Consider the following 25,801-nt stretch of genomic DNA (forward strand, 5'->3'; position numbering starts at 1 on the left):
GTCTCAATAAATGACACCGTACCACGTTAGGCATCGCTCCCCATAGCCCGTCTCCAAATTTCAAAGAGTACATGGGACGCTGGAGGGAAGGCACAAGAGATTTTGCAGGAATCATACCGAAGGATTGCACCCATCAAAGTCAGGGGCCCCTTTTAAGAGAAAAGGGAAGAGTTAAAGCTGATTGAGCTCAAGGGTTTAAGAGGGCAGGGCAGATGTTTGTTCGAGGAGGAGTTCCAGAATCATAAATATATGCAATTCTCTCGTAAATCCAAGAAGGGATTCTGAAAGGCGACTTCACCCAGAGAAAGAATGTGGAAATGGATGCCATAAGCAGCAGCTGAAGCGACTGGTACAAATGCATTTTTCTTTTAACATTGCTTACTACTGTCATACAATGAAAAGCTTGGTTTGTGTGCTATCCAGTTCAATCATACGACACACAAGTGTAATCAAGTCATACACAAGTACAACAGGTAGTGCAGAGAAAAATACTAGAGGACAGAATAAAGTGTTGCTGCATCATAGTTACAAAGAAATACAGATATGAAAAGAAGTGCAAGTCCGCAACAGTGTGAGCTGGAAGATCAGGACTATATGCTAGCTTATGAGAGGACCATTCTGTAGTCTCACAACAGCGGGGAAGAAAGAAGCTGTTCCTGAATCTAGTGGTACATGCTTTAAAGCTTTTGTAATTTCTGCCCAACGGGAGGGGGGAGAAGAGGGAAAAACCGGGATTTAATTACACGTAAAACAATAACAGAAGATAGGTGAACAAGGGCAAGTAGAATTTGCACACATCAATGGCAGCACAGACAATAGGGCTGAGATTTCATTGTGTAAATTATTTGTATGCAAAGATGGTCGGAAGCTAATTCACAGGTTCGATAAACTGAAGGCGAAGCGAGAAGAGAAAGAGTCAACACCCTTTTTAGACAGATTGTCTGATTTTGTTTTTAATCTGAGAAGATGGCAAGTTATCAGAACTCTTTTCCTCGAAGGGCAATGAGAAGAGTCTTAAATACTTTTAAGACAGAGATAAATTGCTACTTAAATAAGTGAGCATGAGTTTACCAGGGGTAGGCATGAATGTGAACTTCAGTTTACAATTAGTCATTTCTTTACAATTACAATCATTTCTTTAGTCAGAGGGTGGCGAATCTGTGGAATTTGTTGCCACTGACGGCAGTGGAGGCTGTCATTGGGTCTTTTTAAGTCAGAGATTGACAGATTCTTGATTAGTAAGGTTGTCAGGGATTATGGGGGAGAAGGCAGGAAAATGAGGATGAGTGGGAAAGATAGACAGGCTATGATTGAATGAAGGAGTAAACTCAAGAGGCCGAATGGCTCACTTCTTCTCCAATTACATCACATCAGCCATGAACTTCTTGAATGGCAGAACAAGCTCGAGTGGCTGAGTGGTCTACTCCTGTGCCTAATTAGTGTGTGTGCATGGTTGTAATTGAGGGGTAGGAGTTCACTCCACCCACAGGAAGAATAATTTCATCCTAATGCACTCTAATTTTCCCACTTTCATGTCACCATTCGCTTTAACATTCGAGCTGATTCACCACATCATCAAGTAGTTTCCATTAAATTGTGTAAATAAATCATTAACATAATTGCAGGGTTATCAGGAAGTAGGAGGTTGGCATGTTGTGCTGTAACAATCCGATCATCCTATCCCTTCCAACAGCAAGAGTTAGCCACAACCACCATTATCAACACTGTTAACCCAGCAAAAGGACCCTGGTGAGGTTACATTTAGAGGATTGTGTTCAGTTTTGGTCACCCTGCTATTGGAATGATGTTGTTAAGCTGGAACGGGTGCAGAAAAGATTTACGATTATGACGCCAGGACTCGAGGGTCTGAGCTCCAGGAAGAGGTTGCGCAGGCTGGAACTTTATTCCGTAAATCGCAGGAGGATAATGAATGATCTTGCAGAGGTGTACAAGATCAGGAAGACAATAGATAGGGTAAATGCACAGAATCCTTTACTCAGAGTAGGGGAATCAAGAACCAGACAACATAAGTTTAAAGCAAAAGGGGAAAGATTTCATAGGAACCTGACGAGCAACTTTTTTTAACACAAAGGGTGGTAGGTATATAGAATGAGCTACCAAAGAAGGACGTTGCAGCAGGTACTGTCACAACTTTGAAAAGAAAAGCATTTGGACAGGTTCATGGATAGGATAGATTTACAGAGATAAATGCAGGCAGGTAGGACTAGTGTAGATGAGGCATGTTGGTCAATGTGAACAAGTTGGGCCGTTTCCACGCTGTATAGGCTTCTATGCGTGATAGGACGATTAACAGGCAGAAAATAGGTTAAGGGAGGGAATTCAAGACATGTTTGCAGTTGTGTGCATGACTTCTGAGGGTGCAGGTACAGAAACCTGAACAAACCCAGAGACACAAGGAACTGCTGGTTTAGTTTAGAGATCCAGCGTAGAAACAAGCCTTCGGTCCACGGAGTCCTTATTAGCCAACATTCGATCACCCATACGCTAGTTCTATCCTACGCATTAGGGACAATTTTTACAGAAGCCAATTAACATACAAATCTGCAGGTCTTTGTAATGTGGGAGGAGAAAACACACGGGGTCATAGGGGGAACATGTAAACTCGGTACAGACTGCACCCGTAGTCAGGATCAAACCCAGGTCTCTGGCGCTTTAAGGCAACAACTCTCCTGCTGCGCAGCCCTGATGCAGGTGTTGGAATCATCAGGAAAACGAGTGCTGGAGTAACTCAGCAGGTCAGGCAGCACCTGTGGAGGAAGTGGACAGTGTTTCCGGTCGGGATCCTTCGTCACACAGATAATGAGGGGGGGGGGAGGAGGGGAAGAGAGTTTATGTTTAAAGAGAGGTGGCGGTGGATCAATGCTTGGCGAGTTACTCCAGCACTTTTTGTTCAAAGCTGGAAGAGAGATGCAGCTTTTCCTGCCTACCCATAAGAATCTTTCACTCACAATTTAACGTTTCCTCTCGGGTTTGCTCCAAGTTCCTCCCACATCCCAAAGCCGTGCGGATTGGTAGATTGATTGGATGCCGAAAATTGCCCCTTGTGTGTAGGTGAGTGGTGGAATCTGGAGTACATTGATGACAGTGTGAAGAGATTAAATGCAATAAAAAGGAACTGCAGATTCTGGTTTACACCAAAGATAAACACAAAATACTGAAGTAACTTGGCAGCTTGTCTGGAGAAAATGGATAGGTGATGTTTCAGGTCAGTTTGAACAATGCTCCCGACCCAAAACTTCACCTATCCAGAGATGTTGTCTGCCCGGCTGAGTTACTCCGACATTTTGTGTCCATCTTTGGAGAGAATAAAGGTGGATTTTATGAACAGTGTAAATGGGTGATTTACACTGGTAGTCAGTGTGAACCTGATGGGCCAGGGCGTGTGATCATAGTATCTCTCGCTTTCTTATGAGAATGAACACAGGAATGATTGGGTTAACATATGATGAGCATTTGAAGGCACTGGGCCTCAACTCACTGGAGTTTAGACAGGTGAGGGGGGACTTCATTGAAACTTACCGAATAGTGAAAGGCCTGGCTAGAGTGGGTGTGGAGATGATTGACTGGCGGAGAAGACTTGATGGCCCGAATGGCTTAATTCTGCTCTTATCACTTATAACATGGCTGTGACAATTCCATTCACCTGCTTTACTCCATTCACTGAACATAGCATCAATACACTATTTCTCTTCCAATCGAAGATTTGAATACTATCTAATAAATGCCAATTAAAAGATCATTAATTCTATAATTCTTCCAAGTAACCATCTCAAATGGCTTAGCAAACTTATTCGCATGAATCTAGTGCAGAACTTGTAAACACTGTTGACACAGCCAAAGGATATCACAATGCGCAGTCAATGTGGTACTTACATGAAGTGCAATACATGTACCCAAAACCACAAACTATGACATCATCTTTGAAGCTTTATTTACAGAAGAGGCTGGGGTGGAGGTGGGGGAGGGAGGGAGGAAACAAGAACCCTCTCGCTGGTTCTAAATAATGAGATCTTAACCTCGACAAGTACAATTCATCTTGTCTGAGTGCCACACGCCCACAATACTGAGTGTTGGCCTAGATTTCGAGCTTGTGTCGCAGACCATAGAAATGTACAGCACGGGAACAGGCCCTTGGGCCCACAATGTCTGCGCTGATCAGAATGCCACAGACGGCTATGGAGGCCAAGTCAATGGATATTTTAAAGACAGAGACTGACATATTAGTTCGGGTATCGGGGGTTACGGTGCAAAGGCAGGAGAACAGGGTTGAGAGGGAATGATAGATCAGCCATGATTGAATGGCAAAATAGTCTTGATGTGCCGAATGGCTCAATTCTGCTCCTAGAATTTATGATCAACTAATATCAGATGGAACCGGGTTAGACAACAAGAATTATAAGGTCAATAACATATTCACACTGCAGTTGGGCAAACTTAGAAATTAGTAGCTAGAACATGCAGCTGGGCCCTCACCTCTGCCCCACCGTTCAATAAGATCATGTACGATCCCACTGTAATAGCAACTACAATTTCGGGTTCACATATGTTAATTTTTTAACACTTTATTAGGAATCTATCCACTTCTGTCTTCAAAATATTCAAACACTTTACTTCCGTACCGTCTCAGCAATGATGTAGAAAACACATTAAGTAACTTCCACACGGTAGTCTCCCACAAACTGATCTAATAGGGTATGGGAACAATCTGCTCAAAACCACAAGATATAGCAGAGAATTGTAGATAAAATCCAGTCCATGACACAGAACAGATTTCCCATCATTGACTCCTCCTGCACTTCACTGGCTTGGAAAAGCAGCTAACATAATCAAAGGTTTATTCTCACTGGAACATGGGAGACCGAGGAAAACAAAGTGCTGGAGTAACTCAGCGGGTCAGGTAACATCTCTGGAGAACGGGGATAGGTGTCGTTTCGGATCAGGACCCTTCTTCAGATTGGAGAAGGCCAAAGACCCGAAATGTAACAATAGACAATTGACAATAGGTGCAGGAGTAGACCATTCGGCCCTTCGAGCCAGCGCCACCATTCAATGGCTGATCATCCCCAATCAGTACCCCGTTCCTGCTTTCTCCCCATATCTCCTGACTCCCCCAACATCTTTAAGAGCCCTATCTAACTCTCTTGAAAGTATCCAGAGAACTGGCTTCCACCGCCCTCCAAAGCAGAGAATTCCACATACTCACCACTCTCTGTGAGAAAAAGTGTTTCCTCGTCTCCGTTCTAAATGGCTTCGCCCTTAATCTTAAACTGTGCCCCCTGGTTCTGGACTCCCCCAACATCGAGAACATGTTTCCTGCCTCTAGCGTGTCCAAACCCTTAACAATCTTATGTTTCAATAAGATCCCATCTCGTGCTTCTAAACTCCAGAGTGTACAAGCCCAGCCACTCCATTCTCTCAGCTTATGACAGTCCCGCCATCCCGGGAATTAACCTTGTAAACCTACGCTGCACTCCCTCAATAGCAAGAATGTCCTTCCTCAAATTAGGGGACCAAAACTGCACACAATACTCCAGGTGTGGTCTCACTAGGGCTCTGTACAACTGCAGAAGGACCTCTTTGCTCCTATACTCGACTCCTCTTGTTATAAAGGCCAACATGCCATTCACTTTCTTCACTGCCTGCTGTACCTGCATGCTCACTTTCATAGACTGATGAACAAGGACCCCCAGATCCCGTTGTACTTCCCCTTTTCCCAACTTGACGCCATTTAGATAGTAATCTGCCTTCCTGTTTTTGATACCAAAGTGGATAACCTCACATTTATCCACATTAAACTTCATCTGCCATGCATCTGCCCACTCCCCCAACCTGTCCAAGTCACCCTGCATTCTCATAGCATCCTCCTCACAATTCACACTGCCACCCAGTTTTGTGTCATCTGCAAATTTGCTAATGTTTCTTTGAATCCCTTCATCCAAATCATTGATGTATATTCTATATAGCTGCGGTCCCAGCACCTAGCCTTGCGGTACCCCACTAGTCAATGCCTGCCATTCTGAAAGGGACCCGTTAATCCCTACTCTTTGTTTCCTGTCTGCCAACCAATTTTCTATCCATGTCAGCACTCTACCCCCAATACCATGTGCCCTAATTTTGCCCACTAATCTCCTATGTGGGACCTTATCAAATGCTTTCTGAAAGTCCAGGGACACTACATCCAATTACTCTCCCTTGTCCATTTTCCTAGTTACATCCGCAAAAAATTCCAGAAGATTAGTTAAGCACGATTTCCCCTTCGTAAATCTATGCTGACTCGGAACGATCCTGTTACTGCTATCCATGTTCTCCAGAGATGCTGCCTGGTTCACATGACAATAACATAAACATTCAAATTATGCCTGACTGCACTGAAATGTCCCCAAGCTAAAGCATTAACTGTGTTTTTTCTTCACAAACACTATCTGGCCTGTTAAGTACTCTAGCATTTCCCCTTTTTTTATTTTTACTATATTTTCTCTCCCTTTCACAGCAAAGTCTGATTTATCTTGATCTATACTTCCTTCTCATCATTCTCTTCACCACACCCTCCAAAACCACAGATCAAGATAAATCAGACTTAGCTTCATGTGCCTCCTGTGCTTGAGATGCATGCAGGAGAAACATGAAGCACAATCCCCCGGCCTTCCACTTAACTGTTTGCATTGATAGGAGTTAACCGAGCAAAACATCCTAAGTTGCCTTCAACATCTACTCTCCTATTTAAATTATTTACAAATGAGTAAATCATTCCAAAGCTGCTTCATAAGAGGATCTTCAGTAAAGGGTGCAATAAGCCAAGGATGTAGTCCTGGGGAGAATACACAAAATGCTGGAGTAATTCAGCGGGTCATGCAGCATCCCTGGAGTATTTGGAGAGGTGATGTCTCGGATCAGGACTCTTCAGTCTGAAGAAGGGTACTGACACAAAACATCATCTATCCATATACCCCAGAGATGCTGCCTGACCTGCCAAATTATTCCACCACTTTGTGTCTTTCCTTGGTTAACCAGCATCTGCAATTTCTTATTTGTACAAGGATGTAGTCCTGTTCTTCTAACCTATCTCATTGCAGCCATTGCACTTTCTTTCCAACCTGCACTTTATCAATGCTATAACGCTGTAGCATTATATTCTGCACTGGCGTTTTTCTCTTTGCACTTCCTGTTTTACTTGTTTGCACCCGTATATGGCATTGTGTTTAAGAAGGAACTGCAGATGCTGGAAAATCGAAGGTAGACAAAAGTGCTGGAGAAACTCAGCGGGTGCAGCAGCATCTATGGAGCGAAGGAAAGAGGCAACGTTTCGGGCCGAAACCTTTCTTCAGACGAAGAAGTCTGAAGAAGGGTTTCGGTCCGAAACGTTGTCTCTTTCCTTCGCTCCATAGATGCTGCTGCACCCACTGAGTTTCTCCAGCACTTGTGTCTACCCTCGTATATGGCATATGACTGAAAAGCATGCAAACAAAGTTTTCCACTGCATCTCAGTAAACATGATAATAATGAATCAATACATGCAGTCAAGGAGATGCCAGGGACAGGTAGCAAAAAAAAGGAGGAAATGTGAAGCAGAAACAAGTAACAATTACCAGTATTCACAAATGAGCCAGATGAAACTATGTGGGACAAAGGAAACTTGAGACAGGAGGGGGGGGGGGGGGTGTACATATACGGCGCTGTAAGGCAGCAACTCTACCGCTGTGCCACTGTTGCCCTAAATAGTGCAGTCTTATGGCCTTATGGATTAGTGTGGTATATTTAATCCTTTTCATTGATCAACTCTCTTCAACACCTTCTGAAAATAACCTCTCCCACCCGACCTGAAATGTCACCTATTTCTTTTCTCCATAGATGCTGCCTAACCCACTGAGTTACTCCAGCATTTTGTGTCTATCTTCACCCAAAAACATATCTGCCCGCCAACCTGCTCATTGCCCATCCTCCCCCTGGAAAGGCCACCACCCCACTGTTGGCAGCCTACATTCATCCAAACATCATGCTGGCAGCTATTATTAGCAATGGGACTTACTGTAACTGCCCCCCTCCCCATCCACCCACACAATTCTCATAGCGAAAGCAAGAAAACGTGAAGACAGCACAAAAATAGGAAGGAAATGCAACTGGTTGTAGGCTACAGTCAAATTATGCAAAGGGAACTGAAACAGGTCTTCCACCACTGGCAGGCACAAGGGCTAGATATCTAGAAACTACAGCAAGGTTCGCAATCAAGGGTCCTTCACCTAGATAGGCACAAAATGCTGGAGTAACTCAGAGGGACAGGCAGCACGTCTGGATAGAAGAAATGGGTGACGTTTCGGGTCGAGACCCTTCTTCAGTCAATCATTGTTTCTTTGTTGGGTTTTAAATGCCTTGAAATTAACATCTTATGTTAGCAATCTTTTGCTGAAGTTATGAGCTATGGACTTTGCCTGCAAGGGAAGTGAAATATCAGCATTTAATGCATCTTTACATGTAAACCTTTCCTTACCTAAAGATTTTCACTCCTTCCCGGTCAGTATAAAGTCGTCTGAAGAACGGTCCCGACCCAAAATATCACCTATGATCTCCTGAGATGCTGCCTGACCCGCTGAGCTACTCCAGCACTTGGGAGTCTTTTGAGGGCAAATGGGGCTGGACCAGGGCAACATGGTCAACATGGACAGATAAGGTTGTAGAGCCTGTTTCGGTGCTCATGCCCCATTGCAGAAAGGAGAGTTCAACCTTGACCTGTCTACCCACCAATTGTAGAATATTTCAAAGGGGAAGGAGCGAAAATGTCAGTTATGTCAGTGTATGACCCGCTGCGCAAGTCAATCACCGTGATCTTTTTTGTCAATCAAAGCCTGCAGTTCCTTTTTTTTGATCCATTTGCCTGCATTTGGCCATATCCCTCTAAACCCTCCCTATTCATGCTGGATGAGATGACTTTATGCCTTTTAACCACTGCAATTGTTAAAAGGCCAATTATTTTGTGCGTGTTCTAAATATGTAGGTTGGAATTGCAGATGCTGGTTGATACTGAAAATGCTGGAGTAACTCAGCTGGTCAGGCAGCATCTCTGGAGCAATGCCAGGTTTTGAAAGACACAACATATTATCAGAATATAATGCAAGTTATGCATGAAGAAAACAAGATAGTTGTGTAAAATTGTTTAATTTCTAGAACTAAGGAGGAACATAAGGTATTGAATATAGTCATATGAGGTTTGTATTACATCCTGACATCTCAAACCAAATTAAATTTCATTTCTGAACTTCTTAAACTTAATTTATAGAATCCAATTATATGGAAAATTACAATAAAATTCCTCTCAGCAAACAGAAAGGCGGCTTTTATTTCACCATATCGTAAGATGTTGTCCGCATAATTAAGGGCTCACTGCTGCAATGTAGGAAAAGTGGATGTCACTTTATACTCAGCAAATTCAATAGATTTATGAAAAGAAACTGATCAGAAATACTAACTGCTTCTTTCCCCACAGTTGCAACCTGACCTCCCAGCACTTTCTAATTTAGCTATTGCATTGTAAGGTTTAGTTTAATTGAGATACAATGCAGAAAAAGGCTCTTCAGCCCATCGAGTCTACGCCGTCCAGTGATCCCTGTACACTAGCACTATCCTACAATCCAAGGACAATTTACAATTTTTACCGAAGCCAATTAATCTACAAACCCGTACGTCTTTGGAGTGTGGGATGAAACCGGAGAACCCGGAGAATATCCATGCAGTCGCAGGGAGAAGGTACAAATTCTGCGTAGTCAGGAAGAACCTGGGTCTCTGGCACTGTAAGGCAGCAGCACAACCGCGCCACCCAAGGTCTTGGGAATCTGATGCATGAACCAATAAGCACATATTGCCAGTTCCCGCTACACACATTGTATCCTTTGAGTTTTGGCTACCAGTTTCCAGGAATTTTCTCTGGAAATTTGTCTGTTGCAAAGAAACAAAAATTGGGCAACGGACGAAATGCAGGATAAACCGTGGACAGACACAAAGTGCTGGAGTAACTGACTGGGTTAAGCAGCATCTCTCGAGAAAACGGATGAGTGACGTTTCTTTTGAAGAACCCTTCTTCAGACTGAAAGTAGAGGGGAGGGAACTGGAAATAGGAAAAGGCCAGAACAACTCAGGGCCGGCAACAGGTGACCTAAAGGGTGGATCCCAATACGGCCGATTGTTGGCTGGTGAAGATGTGATAACGAAGGGATACGAGGATGCGAACAGTAGGACTAGTAGGACGTAGTGATGGGGAGGGGGGTGGGAGAGGGGGCAGACTTTCTCTCTTTCACCCTGTAGTTAAGCCTTTTAGTATTGAATTTTCTGTATAATTTTGATGAATAATTTTATATTCATCTGGCAGCTTGTTCATATATCCACCACCCTCTGCGTCGAAAACTCTGCTCCTCAGGTTCCTCTTAAATCATTCCCCTCTCACCTTGAACCTATGCCCGCTAGTTCTTGATTACCCTATGCTGGATAAACCTGTGCATTCACCCTAGCTATCCCCCTCATGATTTTACACGCAGTTATATCAGTACAAAGAAAAATCCACGGCTGTCCCATGGGAGAAACACATTGCTAAAGCATAGCCTCTACTTTCTTTCATAATGAATATACACTTTTCAGAAAGGATGCATAGAAACATGTTTTAATGTCTTAAGGCACTTCATAGTGCTGGAGAAAATCACCAGGTCAGGCAGCAACTCTCGGATCGGGATCCTTCTGAAGAAACGTCACCCATCCATGCTCTTCAGAGATGCTGCCTGACTTGCAGAGTTACTCCAGCACGCTGTGTGTGCCAGAGGAAGTGGTTGAGGCAGGTGTTATGACAACATCAGCGTGTGACAATGAAACTCATCAGGACGACAGTGAAACTAGTACGACAACCGGGGTGGAGGAGGGACAGAGAGAGAGGGAATGCAAGGATTACTTGAAGTTAGAGAAACCCATATTCCACTGAATCTAGGCAGCACATGTTCCAAAGACGATAACTGCTTACCAATGGTGCTTCGCAGTTCCTCGCACTGACTGATGTGGGGCAACCGTAACATTTCCTTCCATTTTTTACTCCGGCCCTTCCTCTTTCCTCCACCGCCTGTAAAGAAACAAAAAGCATTTAGAGCGATCACTTCTCGCCCTACACCTCTATCTCCTTTTCATCCATAGCCTTTGTCCACTCATCTGCAAATCAAACCTCCTCTCACTTGCATCCACCTATCACTTGCCAGGTTTTGACCACCCTCAACTCTTTTCCAGCTTTCTCCATCCTTCTAAGGAGGGTCCCCACCCGAAACGCATTTAGCAGATGAAGACAAAAAAAGTGCGGGGGCAACATCTCTGGTGAACCTGGAGAGGTGAATTTTCGGATAGGGACCCTTCAGACTTTGTAGAAATGTGTCTCTCTCCAACAGGTTATGTGAGACTTCACTGTCTATCCCACTGAATTCCTCCAGCATATTGAGTGTGCTTTTTTTTAAATGTAAACCAGCAAAACTAGTACGACGACTAGGGCGGGGGGACGGAGAGAGAGAGAGAGAGGATGCAAGGGTTACTTGAAGTTAGAGCCTATTCCTTGCTTCTCCATTTTAAAGAAATTGTCAATTCACTTCAAAGCAACAGAACTGCGAAATCTCTTCAAAGAATGTTTACTTTGTTCTTCTCTCTCCATTAGTTTTTCTGCAAGCCCCGATCCCACTGCTCCCTGCTGCTCTTTGACCAAGTTATCCCCCTATCACTCTCCAGGCTGTGTCCTGCTCCCACCTCTATTCCAGCTTGCTCCCTGTCCCCACTACAAGCATCAGTGGGCAGCACGGTGGCACTGCGGTGCAGTTGCAGCCACACAGTGCCAGAGACCCGGGTACGATCCCGACTACCGGTGCTGTTTGTAAGGAGTTGTATGTTCTCCCCATGACCTGCATGAGTTTTCGCCGGGTGCTCTCACACGCCAAAGACATACAGGTTTGTAGGTTAATTGGCCGGTTAAATTGTAAATTGTCTTCAGTGTGTATTGGATAGTGTTAGTGTGCGGGGATCGCAGGTCGGCACAGACTAGGTGGGTCAGAGGGGCTGTTTCTGCGCTGTATCTCGAAACTGAACTCATCCGAAGGGTCCGGACTCGAAACGTCGCCTGACAATTCCCTCCATGAATGCTGCCTGACCGCGATAGTTCCTCCAGCGTTGTGTTTTGCACAGCATGGCAGCTTTGAGGTTAAACTATTGAACTTGTAATCGGAGTGCTGCTTCACAAATTCAAGTTTCATGCCAGCATTTGGGTCAATGAAATTCTAGAAACTGGATAAAATCTGGAAAAGTCACGCAATCAGCATTGTTAATCTACTTGTTTCATGACCGTTGCCAGAGAGCCATCTGCTTAAGTAATGTTCTTCAAGGAAGGAAACCGACCGTGCTAACAGGGTCTGGCCTAGTTGCGAGTTAAGACCCGCCAACAAGGTCGATTCTTAACTGCTCTCTGAAGTGGAAAGATGATCGATTAGGGTGGGTCAGTAAAACCTGCCCTCGGCTACAACATCTGTACCCAATTAAAGCATGTATAAAATAAAAAAGATTCAGAATGCTTTTAAATTGCCAAACATTTGTTTTTAATTTGAAATATTACATGCAGTCTTAGGAGAAATTGGAAACCCAAAAATCTGGAAGGAGGATAAAATTAACTAGTCTAGCACTTCTTTAATTCAAATTTCTATTTTCCATGGTTCAATGGTACTTTATTGTCATGTGTTTCCAAGTGCAGTGAAATTAATTTTCTACATACTGTTCAGTGACAATCCTACTATACACCAGGCACAATCATGCTAAGTTTCTTCTACTGAAACATCACAGCATGGTTTGGGAACTGCTCCATCCAAAGTTGCAAGAAGTTGCAGGGAATTGTGGATGCAGCCCAGACCATCACACAAACCCACCTCCCTTCCATCGACTCCATTTTCACCTGGCTGCCTCGGCAAGGCCACCAGCATAATCAAGGATGAGTCTCACCAAGGTCACTCCCTCTTCTCCCCTCTCCCATCAGGTAAGAGGTACAGAAGCGTGAAAACGCACACTTCCAGATTCAGGGACAGTTTCTTCCCAACTGTTATCAGACAACTGAACCGTCCTATCAACAATTAGGAAGCGGTTCTGAGCTACTTTCTACCTCATTGGAATCCCTTGGACTATCTTTGATCGGACTTTACCCTGCACTAAACATTATTCCCTGCATCATGTAGCTGCACACAGTGGATGGCTCGATTGTAATGTAGTCCTTCTGCTGACTGGTTTGCATGCAACAAAAGCTTTTCACTGTACCTCGGTACATGTGACAATAAATTAAACTAAGTACAAGAGTGTAAGATCGCATTGGGGCCGTACACAAGAGTCGGCATGTTTTAGGCTTCATCCTATTCATATACAGTTGCAAGTACCAAGCTGAGCCAAGCCATTCCTGTAACACACATGCTTGCTCCCGTAAAAAAAGCTCCCACAAATGTAGTCCCGATAAAAAACAACAGCTTAAATGTACCAGTTCTCCCTTGAAGCAGCACCTTGAATATCGCAGACCTTGTTATTTCTTAGTTTTGGTTTTACAAGAGACTGTACCAATGAAACAAGACGATAAAAAGTTTACTGTCGACTGAAATTTCATAAACTTCAATGGCCCACAAGTCAATTGTTAAATGCTGGAAGGAACGGAGTTTCATTAAGGAAGGAAGTGGAGTGTGGAGATCTGCAGTGTGGCTTCATCAGCTGATCTCAGGCACCAGCAACAGTCGGAGAGTTTCCACTCCAATTCTACATGGTTCAAAGAGGTTCACACTACATTCCACACACTCCTCACCACCCAACTGCACCCTATCCCCTCCCATCTCCTGAAGCAAGAAAGATGCATTACAGGAGACTTTGGTCTCCAATACCTGAGCAAAAAGTAAGAAGCACTTCAAAAGAGCGTCACACGCTCAGATACTTTCAGGAGAGCCCGATAGCACGCAACACCAGACTCAGGAACAGCTTCTTCCCTTCCATTATCTGACTTCTGAATAGTCATTTCATAAGCTAATGTCCGATTCAACTGTAGATTTTATTTGTACTTTTGTATAACTGACATTTACAAGACATTTGGACAGCAAGGGAACGGTTTAGAGGGATATGGGCTAAAATGTGGGCAAATGGGACTACCTTAGAATGGGGTATCTTAGTCGGCATGGATAATTGGGCTGAAGGGCCACTTTCCTTGCTGAATGACTATGGACTCCACCCCATTGTGGACATTGGACTCTTTCTCCAGAACTGATGCGCTACAATGCTGAGAACTCTATCCTACATTTTGTATCTTCCTCTTTGCTCCATCTATAGTACTTGAGTTTAACTTGATTTGTGTATCGCATATCTGACCTGTTTGGACACTTTGGGAAACAAAGCTTGTCACTGTACCTGGGCACAATTAACAGTAATAAACCTAATCAGTCTGACCAGCTGAGTTACTTAAACATAACCAATCGATAACCGATAATTGATTTGATTATCGATAATTAAACTTTGTATGAAGGGTCTCGACCCGAAACGTCACCTATTCCTTCGCTCCATAGATGCTGCCTCACCCGCTGAGTTTCTCCAGCTTTTTTATCTACCACCAATTTTGAACAAACATTTTAGCCCTGCACAAAAGATTGCTCTGCTTCTTTATTCTCGTGAAAGGAATTGATAGAGCAGAAAAATAAGTCAATGACCAAACAATGCAACAGGTGTTATGGAAATGCCCTCAAGCAAGATAGTTCTGCTAAATAGTTTTATTCAAAGTTCCAACATTACCACACAAAAACAAAACTGCAATGCAGAACAGCAGCATTCTTCCAACACACAAAGCAGCCATTTGGCCCATCGATTCCATGTTACTGCCAAGTCAAACAACCCAGCCAGCCCATTCACTCACTCTTTCCCCAGATCCCTGCAAATTATTTTCCCTGCTGTGCCATTTTGAAAGTTTGGATCAACTGTGTTTCGACCTGCAAGTTCAAGATCACCACTACCATCTGTTTAGTTTTAGTTTAGAGATGCAGCTTGAAAACAGACCCTTTGCCCTACCGAGCCCACGCTGACCGGCGATCAGCCATTCACACTAGTTCTATTATCCCACTTTACGTCTGAAGGGTCTCGGCCCGAAACATCACCCATTCCTTGTCTCCAGAGATGCTGCATGTCCCACTGAGTTGTTCCAGCATTTTGTATCTGTCTTCAGTTTACACCAGCATCTGCAGTTCCTTCACACACTATTATCCCACTTTCCCACCCACTCCCTAAACACACTTGGGGCAATTTGCAGAGGACAATTAACCTACAAACCTGCACGTCTTTGGGATGTGGGAGGAAACCCAGGCAGTCACAGGGGGAGCAAGTAAACTCTGCAAAGACAGCACCCAAGGTGAGGATCGAATCCTGGTCCCTGGCACTCAAAGAGAGCGGTTCCACCCACTGCTCCATTGTGCCGATAGTTTCCTTTTAATTTATATAATTCTTAGAGCCTTTCATGAATCAATTTCTTTCATTAAATGAAAGACTGTATTCTATTTTCAATCTACATTTAAAGTTTTTCCCCATCTTGTCCTGTGAATTTTATTAAATCTGAGCCCCTCTGGTTCTTGCATATCTATTGATAAACATCTTTCCCGTATCACGCCTCCTTCACACTCAATTGGAACCTGATTGATAACAACTTTCACGGGAGAAATGAATAAGCATCAAGAATGGACAAATAAATGCTAGGCTAGAAAGAAAGTCCAGCAAATGGGACAAATTGGAAACTTCCCCCTGAAGGTTAGGTTTATTATTGCCATGTGTACGAAGATACAGTCAAAAATGTTTGTTTGTGTGCTATCCAATTAAATCCGATAAGACTAGTCTGAAGAAGGGTCTTGACCCGAAACATCACCCATTCCTTCTCTCCATAGATGCTGCCTCACCCGCTGATTTACTCCAGCATTTTGTGTCTATGTTTAGTTTAGAGATACAGTGCTGCAAGAGGCCCTTCGGCCCATCAAGTCCACGCCGACCAACAATAACCCTGTACATCAGTCTGAAGAAGGGTTTCGGCCCGAAACGTCGCCTATTTCCTTCGCTCCATAGATGCTGCTGCACCCGCTGAGTTTCTCCAGCATTCTTGTGTACCCAGTACACTAATTCTGTCTACACTCTATTTACTATTTACAGAAGCCAATTAGCCTACAAAACTGCACGTTTTTGGAATGTGGGAGGAAATTGGAGCAACCACACAGTCACACGGAGAATGTAAACTCCATACAGACAGCACCCATAATCAAGGTCGGACCCGGGTCTCTGTATTGTATTGTATTGTATTGTATTCAAATTTATTGTCATTGTCTCAATTAGAGACAACAAAATGAATTTCCCTTTACAGTCAGTATCATAAAAATAAATAAATAATAAATAATAAAACATATTAAAAATAAAATAGAATTTAAAAAAAAGCACAAACACAGAAAGTCCACGACACAACATAACACAATGGCACCAAGGTGAGGAAGGCACCATAGTCCAGCCAGCCTCCCCTCCGATCTTCCCAGATGTTCACCCGTGGTCGGGGCCTTCCGAGCACCCGCTCAGGCCCTCTCGCCGGGCTGATGGAACGCCGACCCGAACCCCGACGGTGAAAATCCTCCTCAGCGGCCCGGACCACCCGATCAGCCGCCTCCCACCGGAGTCCGCAGCTCCCGAGTCCACAGGCCAAGCCGGGCAGAGTCGCAGGACCCCACGATGTTTGTCAGCGCCGCCCGCGTTGGGAGCTCCGCGAACCACAGCTCCAGGATGTCGGTGCCGCAGGCCCAGCACTCCGGGCTCCAGACGGCGATCCCCGGTAAGGCATCGCCAGCCCCGCGGTGTATCAGCGCTGTCCCGCCGCTGCTGGAGCTCTGGTCGATCCCGGCAGGAAAGGCCGCGCCAATCCAGTAGGTAGGCCGCTGGGGGGGGTGAGGACGCGACTCCAGGAAGCGACTGAAGGACGGTATCCCCCTTACCGTACCCTCTTCCCCCACATTAAAACATTAAACATTAAAACATTAAAAAAAACATAAAAAACACACTTCAACATAACAACAACAAAAAAAAAAAAAAAAAAAAAAAAAAAAAAAAAAGATACCGCAAGGTGGAGGCAGCTGGCACCAGCGCCACCGGAAGTACAAATCTGGCACTCTAAGGCAGCAACTCTACCGCTGCGTAACTGTGCCACCCACTATACATCAGTACAATCAAGCCAACTACAACCTCAACATGTAGAGCGAAGAGATAGTACCAGAGTGCAGAATATAGTTTCACAGCACTTTAGCCAATCAGTCCTGAGAAAAAGTCCAAGGTCCGGAGGAATGTTGAAGGAAACCAGGACTGATTCAGGTTCCAGATTCAGAGACGGGTGCTTCCCAGTTGTTAATAGGCAACTGAACCGTCCTTTCACCAGCCAGTGAGTGGTGCTGACCATCTGCCTAATTGTAGCAATGTTACAAAATTTTGAGATTTTAAAAATCAAGTCTGTAATTTATCCCATCAGATAAAGCATAAAAATAAGTTTAATTTGACACCTAATTCACTTTCATATCTCAAGTATTTAAAAAGTTATGGCCATTTTCATACTCGGAAATGAGCATCTTGTTCCCTATTGATTTTCTATGGACATAACAAAAAAGTTGTGATCGTGAACAGTCAAAAGCCCATAACTTTCTTAAAAATTAAGAGAACTGAATGAAATTTTCAGTTATCATAGATTGAAGCATTCTGAAACAAATATAAAATAATCTTACTTGGATGACCTGAAATTAAAGCATATAATTAGTTAGTTACCTAATTGTAGCTAATTTCAGACTTCAATTACTAGATCTAAACATCTATCCATTTCTTAATAAATTATTAACATTTTTAAATAGCCTAAATGTCCAAATAATATTCACAAATAATTCACAATAAAACATGATTTTTAAATCTCATTTACATTAATTTATAGACCAAATGGAAGGAATTCAGTGTTCAATTGCTGTAAATAAATGCCCATTTAAATCAGCTTTCCAGTGGGTCCCTGTGGAACGCGCTGGTTTAGAACGTTCATATTGCGGTAGATTTGTGCCTCAAATGCCCAGAAAAATACTGCGCGATATAATGGGCCCAAATTGAGCTACTCGCAATATTAAATTTTGTATAAAGGGATCTTTAGAAGCCCTTTTTAATGTAAAAATATACAACCTAACTTCTGCTATTTGCTTTATGAGACTCTGCGGTTGCTGGTGGTCGCGGGTTTAGAGATTGATTTTTAAACTACTATAACTATTATACGAGGCCTTTAAACCTAATAATAGCTTTTGCGACGGGGTCTTCCAGCGATTTTTCGTTAATAATTAACTAGGCTGAACATCTTCGATTTGAACAGCCTAGAGAAAATCGCGTTTTAAACCCGCCCCCTCTAAACGGCGCCAAAATCGCGCACACACGCAGCGGCAGATTTTCAAAGACGCTTCAGGTAGGCTTTGCAACATACCTACTAATTGGAGACACGGACTATCTTTCATTTGACTTTACCTTGCAGTATTTCTTATTCCTTCTCTCTAGACGCTGCCTCACCCGCAGAGTTACTCCAGCATTTTGTGTCCACCTTCTTATTCCTTTTATTCTGTATCTGTACACTGTGGACAGCTTAATTGTTATCATGTATAGTCTTAACGCTGACAGGATAGCACACAAATTTTTTTTTTTAATTGTACCTCAGTACATGTGACAATAACCTAAACTAATACCTCCATGTGTCTGGAGTCTACAGACAAGCCTCCACGCTGTACCACATGATCCTCTGGGGAATAAAGCAGGCATCACAGTTTTACAGCGTGTTACTGAAAAACCATGGATAGGGTGCAGCAAGAGCTGAAGTGGGGATCAGAGGAATCGTCTCAGGCGACAACATTCAGCTGTTCAAATGCAAGAGCCCATCCGTTAGCTGTCGGGATGTTACATTGCAGTTGATCAACATGCTGGTGAGGCTGTACCAGGAGTACAGGTGCACAACCTTTTATCCGGAGTTCCGGAAACCGAAAAGCTCCGAAAACCAGACATTTTTTCCAGGACGTCGTCTGCACACCAAAGCTCGCGTTTGGCGCCAAACTTGACCCGAAACGACCCACGGTCAACCCAGGTCTGTACGATTGTAGCGGCTGCCTCCTCCCCAGAGACCGGGGAGACACTTAAACATTTGTAAATCATTGCTTAAATGTTAGTCAGTTAGTTTGGAGGGCTTTTATGTGAAGGGGGGGGGGGGGGGGGGTGAGGGGGGAAACTTTAATTCTTAGTCCCCTACCTGGTCGGAGAGGCGGGGAGCGGGTAATGCCTTACCGGGTCGCCGTGCGGTAAGCTCCGGAGCGCTGTGGCCGCTGACACACAACATCGCGGAGCTGGGGCGGGCGGCGCCGGTTGTAGCTCCGACCCCCGCAACTCTACCCCTGGCTGCGCGGCGCTCCAAATCCAGCGCGGCGACGCCGCCGCCGACTCCCAACATCGCGGAGCTGGGGCTGCGGGCGTCCGGCCGTGGGCGGCGCTGGATTTGGAGTGCCGCGCAGCCAGGGGTAGAGTTGCCGGGGTCGGAGCTACAACCGGCGCGGCCCGCGGCCGGACGCCCGCAGCCCCCAGCTCCGCGATGTTGGGAGTCGGCAGCCACAGCGCTCTGGAGCTTACTGCACGGCGACCCGGTAAGGCATTGCCCGCTCCCCGCCTCTCCGACCAGGTAGAGGACTAAGAATTAAAGTTTCCCCCTTCACCCCCCCCCCCACCACATAAAATCCCTCCAAACTAACTGACTAACATTTAAGCAATGATTTACAATGATTCCCCGGTCTCCGGGGAGGAGGCAGCCGCTCCAGACTTTTCAAGCCGCCCGCGCTACCTACCTAATCTACGCTAAAAATCTTCCATTCGGAAATCCGAAAAATTCCGAAATCCGAGAAGTGTCTGGTCCCAAGGTTTTCGGATAAAAGGTTGTGCACCTGTATTATGTTCAGCTTTGGTCATCCTACTACAGGAAAGATAACATTAAGCTGCAAGAGTTCAAGAGACATTTATTATCACATGCACCAATTGGTACAGTGAGATTTGAATTACCATACAGCCATGTGAATAAAAAGAACACAATACACGATAGAATTTCATGGAGCGTCAGTGACTGACTGAGGGGTGATCTGTATAAAATCATGAAGGGGAATAGATAGGGCGAATGCACAGAGTCTCTTTCCAAGAGTAGGGAAATCATGAACCAGACAGCATAGGTTTAAGGTGAGAACTTAGAATACAGAACAGGAACGGGGCATTCGGCCCACAATCTTTGTGCCGAACATGATGCCAAACTGAATTGATCTCGTGTACCGGTACATGATCCATATCCCTCCACCTCTCCAAAAGCCTCTTAATTGACACTATCGCATCTGCCTCCACCACCATCCCAGGCAATGCATTCCACGTTTTCATCACCGTCCATGTAAAAAATTGTTGCCCCGCATATCTCCATTAAACACTCCCCTTCTCACCTTATAGCTATGCTCTCTAGTGAGGGACGATTTAATGGGAATCCAAGGGGCAACCTTTTCCACACAGAGTATAATGTATATATGGAACGAGCTGCCAGATTAAGTAGTTGAGGCTGGTATTAGAAAAATGCCTAGAAGACATAAAAACAGGCATATGCCTGGGAAAGGTTTAGAGAGACATGGGTCAAACATGGGCAAATCGCACAAGTTAGGCTGAAAGGCCCATTTTCATCCTGCATGACTGACTTTGTAGGAAAGAACTGTAGATGCTGGTTTAAATCAAAGGTAGACACAAAATACTGGAGTAACTCAGCGGGACAGGCAGCATCTCTGGAGAGAAGGAATGGGTGACGTTTCGGATCGAGACGCTTCTTCATTAATACTGAGCTAAGAGAGAGCGTTGTCAGTTGATACGTGGGATGATGGAATAGTCTTGAGAAAAGTTTGAGCTGCAGTTTTGAGAATAAGGGGCAAATCTTCAGGATTCAAAAAGGGTTCGAATGGGATTGATGCTGGTTCCCTCAAGAGGCAATCAGAATCAGAATTTATTCGCCAAGTATGTTTTGCAACATACGAGGAATTTCACTGGCCAGGTCAGTCATACAATTAAAAGCAAGAGACTCAAAAACACATTTTAACATGAACATCCACCACAGTGACTCCTACACATTCCTCACTGTGATGGAAGGCGAAATAAAGTTCAAGTCCTTCCTTTTGTTCCTCCTTCATCGGAGCCTCGAGCCCTCTTTTGACGGGACGGTCTTGACTCCCGTAGCCGGCGGCGTTCGGGACCTCCGCGTCGAGGTCTTCAGCTCCTGCATCTGGGGGTTGTCAGTTCCCCCGCGCCGGGCGATCGAACCTCGCGTCGGGGCCGGTCGAACCATCTGCGGCATTGGAGCTCCCGACTAGCATCTTCCGAGACTGCGAGCCCTTGACGGTAAGTCCGCAGGCCGCGGTAGGAGCGATCCCAGGCAAGGGATCTGCTCCGATGTTAAGCATGCGGCCTGCGGTAGGGCTCACGACAGTCCGAGGAGGTCTCCAGCTCCAGCGATGGTAGGCCGCAGAGATTGAAAGGCCGAAAATTGATCACATCTCCGGAAAGGTAGGGACTTGAAAAAAGGTTTCCCCCGATCCCCTCCCTCCTCCCCCCACATAAAACAAACCGAAGTACATTAAAACAAACTTTTAACAAACGCTAAATATAACAAAAAGATGAAAAAACGAACAGACTGCCGGCAGGGCTGCCACCTCCCCAGCATCCCTGGTGGTCTAACCCCGGCGCCCCTCGTGGTCCAATGAAGGAACCAGAGAGAGTGATATCTGAATAAGAGGTCATTCAGTTAAGGATCATTGGAATTCTGCTCCAAAAAGCTGCAGAGGCCGTCATTAAATACATACTCAAGACCAAGAGTCAAACTTGTGGTTTGCAGGAGAGTCAACAGATTTTGGACAGCAGTCAAGAAAGTAGAATGGAGGCCAAGATCCAACAAGCCGGAATCTTAGTGGATAGCTGAGCTGCCACAAGCAACTATATCGCTGATTCCCATCCCATTTACACTCTTATTTTATATTTTAATTCTATTCACCTGCCTTTCATATTACCCTTAACTTTAACGGCAAATGCAAAAAAAATCTAAATCTTTGATTGGACCTTGCATTTTTTCTAAATATTAGCAATGGGAAAGTTAAGCGATTCAGGTTTTAAATTTAACTGAAAAATATAGAGGCATGGACAAAGAGCAGAGTGGTGAATGGTGATTGCCTGCCGAAGGGGCCCGATCCAATACGTCACCTATCCATGTTCTCTAGATATGCTGCTTGACCTGCCGAGTTACTCCAGCATTTTGTGTGACCTTAATGTTAGTGCATTGTTGCACAAGTCATTCGGGAAGGAAATCTGGCATCCTTACCCAACCTAATCAAATGGCGACCCAAGGCACTGCAGATCTTGAACAAAAGCAAAAAGCTGGAGAAACTCAGCAGTTCAGGCAGCATCAAAGTGGCACAGCTGGTAGAGGGAATTGAATGCAACATCTCCAAGTTTGCGGATGACACGAAGCTGGGGGGCAGTGTTAGCTGTGAGGAGGATGATAGGAGGCTGCAAGGTGACTTGGATAGGCTGGGTGAGTGGGCAAATGCATGGCAGATGCAGTATAATGTGGATAAATGTGAGGTTATCCACGTTGGTGGCAAAAACAGGAAAGTAGATTATTATCTGAATGGTGGCCGATTAGGAAAGGGGGAGATGCAACGAGACCTGGGTGTCATGGTACACCAGTCATTAAAAGTAGGCATGCAGGTGCAGCAGGCAGTGAAGAAGGCGAATGGTATGTTAGCATTCATAGCAAAAGGATTTGAGTATAGGCGCAGGGAGGTTCTACTGCAGTTGTACAGGGTCTTGGTGAGACCACACCTGGAGTATTGCGTACATTTTTGGTCTCCTAATCTGAGGAAAGACATTCTTGCCATAGAGGGAGTGCAGAGAAGGTTCACCAGACTGATTCCTGGGATGTCAGGACTTTCATATGAAGAAAGACTGGATAGACTCGGTTTGTACTCGCTAGAATTTAGAAGATTGAGGGGGGATCTTATAGAAACTTACAAAATTCTTAAGGGGTTGGACAGGCTAGATGCAGGAAGATTGTTCCCGATGTTGGGGAAGTCCAGAACAAGGGGTCACAGTTTAAGGATAAGGGGGAAATCTTTTAGGACCGAGATGAGGAAAACATTTTTCACATAGAGAGTGGTGAATCTCTGGAATTCTCTGCCACAGAAGGTAGTTGAGGCCAGTTCATTGGCTATATTTAAGAGGGAGTTAGATGTGGCCCTTGTGGCTAAAGGGATCAGGGGGTATGGAGAGAAGGCAGGTACAGGATACGGAGTTGGATGATCAGCCATGATCATATTGAATGGCGGTGCAGGCTCGAAGGGCCGAATGGCCTACTCCTGCACCTATTTTCTATGTTTCTGTGACTCACAGCGCCAGAGACCCGGGTTCGGTCCTGACGACGGGTACTGTCTGTTCAGAGTTTGTACGTTCTCCCTGTGACCACATGGGTTTTCTCTGGGAGCTCCAGGTTTCTCCAACATCCCAAAGACATACAGGTTTGTAGGTTAATTGGCCCCTTGTGGGCAAGACATAGAACTAGTGTTCCATGGTTGGCATAGACTAGGTGGGCCAAAGGGCCTGTTTCCATGCTGTATCTCTAAACAAAGTTAATCTGTGGATGTGACGTTTCAGGTCGGGTCGGAACAAGGGTCTCGACCCTAAATGTCGCTTGTCCAATCCTCCACAGACACTGCCTGACCCACTGAGCCTAGTTAAATGTGGTCCCTGACCCTACTAAGGTACTTCAGGTCAAGAAGGAAAACAAATGCCACGTCATTCACACCCCCATGAATGAGTGAACAGTAGAAAACCCCACCCCCTGTCATCAAGTGTCCCATTAAGCCCCATCCAGCACTGTTGTGGGAACACCACTTTAAACATACAGTATGGAAACGGGCTCTTCGGCCCACTGATTCCGTGATCAGCCCATACACTGGCACTATCCTACACACCAAAGTAAATTAACCCACAACCTGTGTGGGATGGAACTGCCGATTCTGGTTTGAACCGAAGAAAGACACAAAATGCTGGAGTAACTCAGCAGGTCAGACAGCATATCTGGAGAGAAGGAATAGGTGACGTTACGGGTCGAGACTGAAGAAGTCTGAAGGGTCTCGACCCGAAACATCACTTATTCCTTTTCTCCAGAGATGCTGTCTGACCAGCTCAGTTATTCCAGATTTTTGTGTTCATCTAACCTACAACATGCACTTCCTTGGAGTGTAGGAGGAAGCCCACACAGTCACAGGGAGTACGTACAAACTCTGTACAGACAGCACCCATGGTGAGGATCGAACCCAGGTCTCTGGCGTTAAAGCAGCAACTCACCCACCACCCCAAGGCAAGAGTTTCTCAGAGTAGGGGTAGGCAATTGATGGTCACCTCGTGAGCAATGCCCATATCCTGAGAGAAAGGCATGCAAGCAAGAGGCATCCCCTCAGGGAAAGAATGTGCGATCTACATCAAACAAACAGAATCACTTTCCACCTGGTTCTCTGTTGCTTGGCTCAGAGACTCAAGTACATTACTGTCCAGGAAGGGAGGCCAATTCTAATAGGTTTTCGGAAGCCTCTCCCTGTGGACTTATAACATTACAGAAGTGACCACGCTGCCATATCGTTTCATTGGCTGCAACGCACTTTAGGACATCCTGAGGCGCCACTAAAATGCTAGTTTTTTAATATATATCTAAATAACATCTGCACTAAAAGCAATTACCCTTTCACTAATCTTCCATTCAGTCCTCCTGCAAGGATTTACAGAGATTTCACACGCCCAATGTCAGTTATGTGCTTCCTACTCCCCTCCCTGCAAATCATGACCTAAACGGGACAACGTTTTACAGTATCCTTTTAAATAGAATATACCAATTAAACCAACAGCTGAAATTGATAATTAAGTTAATAAAGTTACAAGGAAACGCTGTAGATTGTAGGGTTGAAAAGCAGGAAAGCTGCAATGAACTTGATTAAACCGCACTTTGAATATTATGCTCAAATTTTATGCATATTATCAATTTCAGATTTAACATTAACTATTGACCAAGAGACAACTTAATCCTAGAACTATGTTCTCCAAACTTGCCCGGCAATTTTTACACAAAGAACAAATCCCGAAAATAACTTTCCAGTTTAATGGCACCATTGACAGCAAGGTACATTTTTTGTAAGGATTACAAACTCTTATCATGCGAAGAGATTCAATGACACTTGATTGTCACATGTGCCTAGGTACAGTGAAATTCTTTGTTTTTGCATACAATGCACGAAGTATGCAAAGAGTCGTCACGTATCTGACACCGACAAAGTTACAAAAGTATTAGAGTACCAATGGTCCCTCTTTGTTCTCGGCTGCTCCCCTTCCCTCCTCCCCACCGGGTCCTTCTTGGTTCTTGGCACTCTCCCTACCCCCCCGTTCCCTCTTCGCAGACCGGCTATGGTAACGATTCAAGAATGTGCTCAAAACATCCTTGAAGGAATCTAATGCAGATATACAGGGAATGGAAGGATGTAGATTATGTGCAGGTAGATAAGAAATAGTCTTGTCATCCATGTTCACCCCAGCCTATCCAATCAGTTCTCACTCCATGGCAGGCAGCGACCTTGTGAATGGTACA

The 25,801-nt window shown here is 44.8% G+C and overlaps 1 protein-coding gene across 2 annotated transcripts in view; it reads right to left on the reverse strand.

Annotated features, from left to right (window-relative positions):
* grk4 (G protein-coupled receptor kinase 4) overlaps positions 1-25,801 on the reverse strand; it is a 109,373-nt gene that overhangs the window by 65,973 nt on the left and 17,599 nt on the right. The window contains exons 1-2 of one of the 2 annotated variants that reach the window (XM_033018346.1): positions 11,571-11,691; positions 11,018-11,113 (exon numbers count right to left, since the gene is read on the reverse strand). In XM_033018346.1, the coding sequence (XP_032874237.1) occupies positions 11,018-11,069 (52 nt within the window). In that variant the 5' untranslated portion in view covers positions 11,070-11,113; positions 11,571-11,691. Of the gene's footprint in view, positions 1-11,017; positions 11,114-11,570; positions 11,692-25,801 lie in introns of those variants that run through there. The other variant, XM_033018345.1, reaches the window with a different exon arrangement.

Source organism: Amblyraja radiata, chromosome 3 (assembly GCF_010909765.2).
Source record: "Amblyraja radiata isolate CabotCenter1 chromosome 3, sAmbRad1.1.pri, whole genome shotgun sequence".
Lineage (NCBI taxonomy): Eukaryota > Metazoa > Chordata > Chondrichthyes > Rajiformes > Rajidae > Amblyraja > Amblyraja radiata.